The 4,033-nt window shown below is 41.5% G+C and overlaps 1 protein-coding gene across 1 annotated transcript in view; it reads right to left on the minus strand.

Moving 5' to 3' along the window:
• Positions 1-220: 220 nt before the first annotated feature.
• The window catches only part of PRKCQ (protein kinase C theta), a 47,263-nt gene continuing 43,450 nt past the window's right edge, over positions 221-4,033 (minus strand). Inside the window, exon 18 of the mRNA XM_039369538.1 lies at positions 221-1,318. Within this exon, the coding sequence (XP_039225472.1) occupies positions 1,163-1,318 (156 nt within the window). The 3' untranslated portion in view covers positions 221-1,162. The remainder of the gene's footprint in view (positions 1,319-4,033) is intronic.

Below are 4,033 nucleotides of genomic sequence, written 5' to 3' on the forward strand. Positions count from 1 at the left end.
CCAGAATTCCTGAGCCAGCCATGCTGAGGGGAAAGGGAGAGGTTTCCATGCTTAGCCATGCTGCTTCAGGAATTCTGGGAGTAGAAGTCCACGCCTCATAAAAGAGCCAAGGTTGCCTAACCCTGTCCTAAGGCCTCCTGTTCTAAGCGGTGAGCCTCCTAGAGCAGGGGTAGGCAACCTTGGCTCTTTTATGACTCGTGGACTTCAACTCCCAGAATTCCTGAGCCAGCATGGCTAAGCATGGAAACCTCTCCCTTTCCTCTCAGCATGGCTGGCTCAGGAATTCTGGGAGGTGAAGTCCACCAGTCATAAAAGCACCAAGTTTGCCTACCCCTGCCCTATACACTATTGAGTGTCTGCTGTAGGACCATATTTCATAAATGTTGAAATTCTGAATCTTCTCATGCAGCAGAAGAAAACAGACTGTAGACAGTTCTCGACTTACAACCACAATTGTGGTTTACAGAGCTGTCAAATGTGTTTTATCCTATTTTGTGACCTTTTCTTGCCAAAGTTGTTAAGTGAATCATTGCAGTCCTTAAATTAGTAAATTAAATTAGTAACACGGTCGTTAAAGGAATCTGAATTCCCTGTTGACATTGCAAAAGATGATTGCGTGACTCTTGGGAGACCACAACGGTCATAAATTGATGCTGGCTGCCAAGCATCCAAATTCTGATCGTGGGGATGCTGCAATAGTTGTGTGAAAACTGGTCATTTTTTTTTGTTATTGTCATAACTTCGAACGGTCACTAAACAAACTGCTGTAAGTCAAGGACCATCTGTAGCGTGCTTACTTTGCAAACTCCTGGAGAAAAGTTAGCCAAAGGCTTCCCCAGCGCCTGATCTTGGAATTATGGGACCAGAAACACATTATAACCGAGAAGGATATATAGCATGCAGCCTGTCAAAAACCTCCACAGTTGTTGTCTTGAAAAAGGTTTGTGCAGTTGTGCAGTTCCTCTCTAAGCAGATGCTTCTGTCCTCCTGATTGCTCAGTGATCAAGAAGACACGGCGTGTAAGGATCTCACAATTTTTTGCCCTCTCAAAACTTGCTTGCTCAGGGAAGGTAATATGTAGACAGAGGTGCAAGCCAGCGCGGGAAGTCACATCCCTCTTGCTGGGTTGACTTCGACAGGTGCATCTTTCGCGGGCCGTTCTTCAGGATAGCAATTTCTCCATGATGGGGTTGGTAAACGAAAAAGTCCTAAACATGTTTTGGTCCATGCTGTTGATGAGGGCCCGGTCTCCCAAGGAGAGTCGGGGGTTTTCGTTGAGGAATTCCTTGTCGAAGTTGCTGCAGTCTCCTGGCGATTTCTTTCAAGGAGAGAGAGGGGGGGGGGAGTTAGGAAAAGAGGAGAACCCCTCTCGAGCAGCCAGGAAAGAGGGACACTTATCTGAAGACGAAGTCTCTGAGCTTTAAAAAAAAAAAAAAACAACTAGGAAAAATGGGGGTTATCCCTGTCTTTGTCGCATAATTTCAGAGGAGAAATGTGGAAAGTCTTCCACAACGAGGACTTCAGAAAGAAGATGCAGATGCTCCAGGAATGCAAAGAATAGAATAGAATAGAATAGAATAGAATAGAATAGAATAGAATAGAATAGAATAGAATAGAATAGAAATGGAATGGAATGGAATAGGATAGGACAGGACAGGACAAGACAAGAATTGGAATAAATAGAATAGAATAGAATAGAACAGAACAGAACAGAACAGAATAGAATAGAAATGGAATGGAATAGAATAGAATAATGGAATGGAGTAGAAGAATAGAATAGAATAGAATAGAATAGAATAGAATAGAATAGAATAGATTGTAGAATAGATTATAGAATAGAATAGAATAGAATAGAAATGGAATGGAATAGAATAGAATAGAATAGAATAGAAATGGAATGGAATGGAATAGGATAGGACAGGACAGGACAAGACAAGAATTGGAATAAATAGAATAGAATAGAATAGAACAGAACAGAACAGAACAGAATAGAATAGAAATGGAATGGAATAGAATAGAATAATGGAATGGAGTAGAAGAATAGAATAGAATAGAATAGAATAGAATAGAATAGAATAGAATAGAATAGAATGGAATGGAATGGAATGGAATGGAATAGAATAGAATAGAATAGATTGTAGAATAGATTATAGAATAGAATAGAATAGAATAGAAATGGAATGGAATAGAATAGAATAATGGAATGGAGTAGAAGAATAGAATAGAATGGAATGGAATGGAATAGAATAGATTGTAGAATAGATTATGGAATAGAATAGAATAGAATAGAATGGAATGGAATGGAATGGAATGGAATAGAATAGAATAGAATAGAATAATGGAATCTTTATTGAGAATAGAGTGGGATTTTTAAAAATAGAATAGAATAGAATAGAATAGAATAGAATAGAATAGAATAGAATAGAATTAAATTAAATTATCCTTGGTCAATGCTTCCTTTTGGATCAGATAGCACTTCCAAGATCAGTAATGACACTCGTGCCATCACTGTACTGGTGTCTGAATCCACCCTAATTAATTTTTATTTGATTTAATTATATATATATATATATATATATATATATATATATATATATATATATATATATATTTATTTATTTAGTTTTAAAGAAAGAAATAGGTAAAGAATTGTTTCTCTCTCTCTCTTTTTTTTTTTTGCAGAGGAGTGATATGCCAGGATTGTCAAATTAGGCATTTTCCAAATTTTTGACACGCGGAGCCCAAAAGGTTCACCATCACTGCATTTGCCCAATCAAGTGGCATGCACGTGTAAGCCACTCTCACACACCCACACTGCTGCCTGCATTTGCAGATACTTACCCTGGTTATTAAAGTCTCGTTTTGTGGGTTTGCATAAAACACACACACACACACACGTGAGCTGGATTTGCAGTTAGAGAAAAATTTACCAAGGTTAAGGTGAACCAAAGTTAGCGTATTGTGTGAAGGCATTTGCTAGGACCTGATCTGATGTGGTTAAGCCAATTGTATGAATGCAATCCCTGAAAGGGTTCACACCCAAGCTTAATTTTTTTGGGGGGGGGGGGTTTGGTGGTACTAAATACCTGGCTGGGAATGTTCCAAAAGTGGTTTTTCAGGAGGCAACTGGATTTTCTTCGTTTTCACTTGAAGAGATTTCACTTCTCATCCAAGAAGCTTCTTCAGTTTGGCTCAATTCAGTTCAGTTCAGTTTAGAACTGAAGAAGCTTCCCGGAAGCGAAGCGAAACGTCTTCAAGGAAAAACTAAGATAGTCCAGTTGCCTCTTGAAAAAGCACCTTTGGGACAACTATGACCTGGATCAGGGCTCTTCAAACTTGGCCCTTTTATGACTTGCGGACTTCAACTCCCAGAATTCCTGAGCCAGCATGGGGGAACTTTGGCCCCTTCGTGACTCGCGGACTTCAACTCCCAGAATTCCTGAGCCAGCATGGGGGAACTATGGCCCCCTCATGACTTGCGGACTTCAACTCCCAGAATTCCTGAGCCAGCATGGGGGAACTATGGCCCCTTCATGACTCGCGGACTTCAACTCCCAGAATTCCTCAGCCAGCATGGGGGAACTATGGCCCCTTCATGACTTATGGACCAATTCCCAGAATTCCTCAGTCAGTGTGAGGGAACTATGGCCCCCTCATGACTTGTGGACTTCAACTCCCAGAATTCCTGAGCCAGCATGGGGGAACTATGGCCCCCTCATGACTTGCGGACTTCAACTCCCAGAATTCCTGAGCCAGCATGGGGGAACTTTGGCCCCTTCATGACTCGTGGACTTCAACTCCCAGAATTCCTGAGCCAGCATGGGGGAACTATGGCCTCTTCATGACTCGCGGACTTCAATTCCCAGAATTCCTGAGCCAGCATGGGGGAACTATGGCCCCTTCATGACTCGCGGACTTCAACTCCCAGAATTCCTCAGCCAGCATGGGGGAACTATGGCCCCTTCATGACTTATGGACCAATTCCCAGAATTCCTCAGTCAGTGTGAGGGAACTATGGCCCCCTCATGACTTG

This window comes from Crotalus tigris, unplaced genomic scaffold (genome assembly GCF_016545835.1).
Source record: "Crotalus tigris isolate CLP2741 ecotype Arizona unplaced genomic scaffold, ASM1654583v1 scf7180000021160.8983255:1529534, whole genome shotgun sequence".
Lineage (NCBI taxonomy): Eukaryota > Metazoa > Chordata > Lepidosauria > Squamata > Viperidae > Crotalus > Crotalus tigris.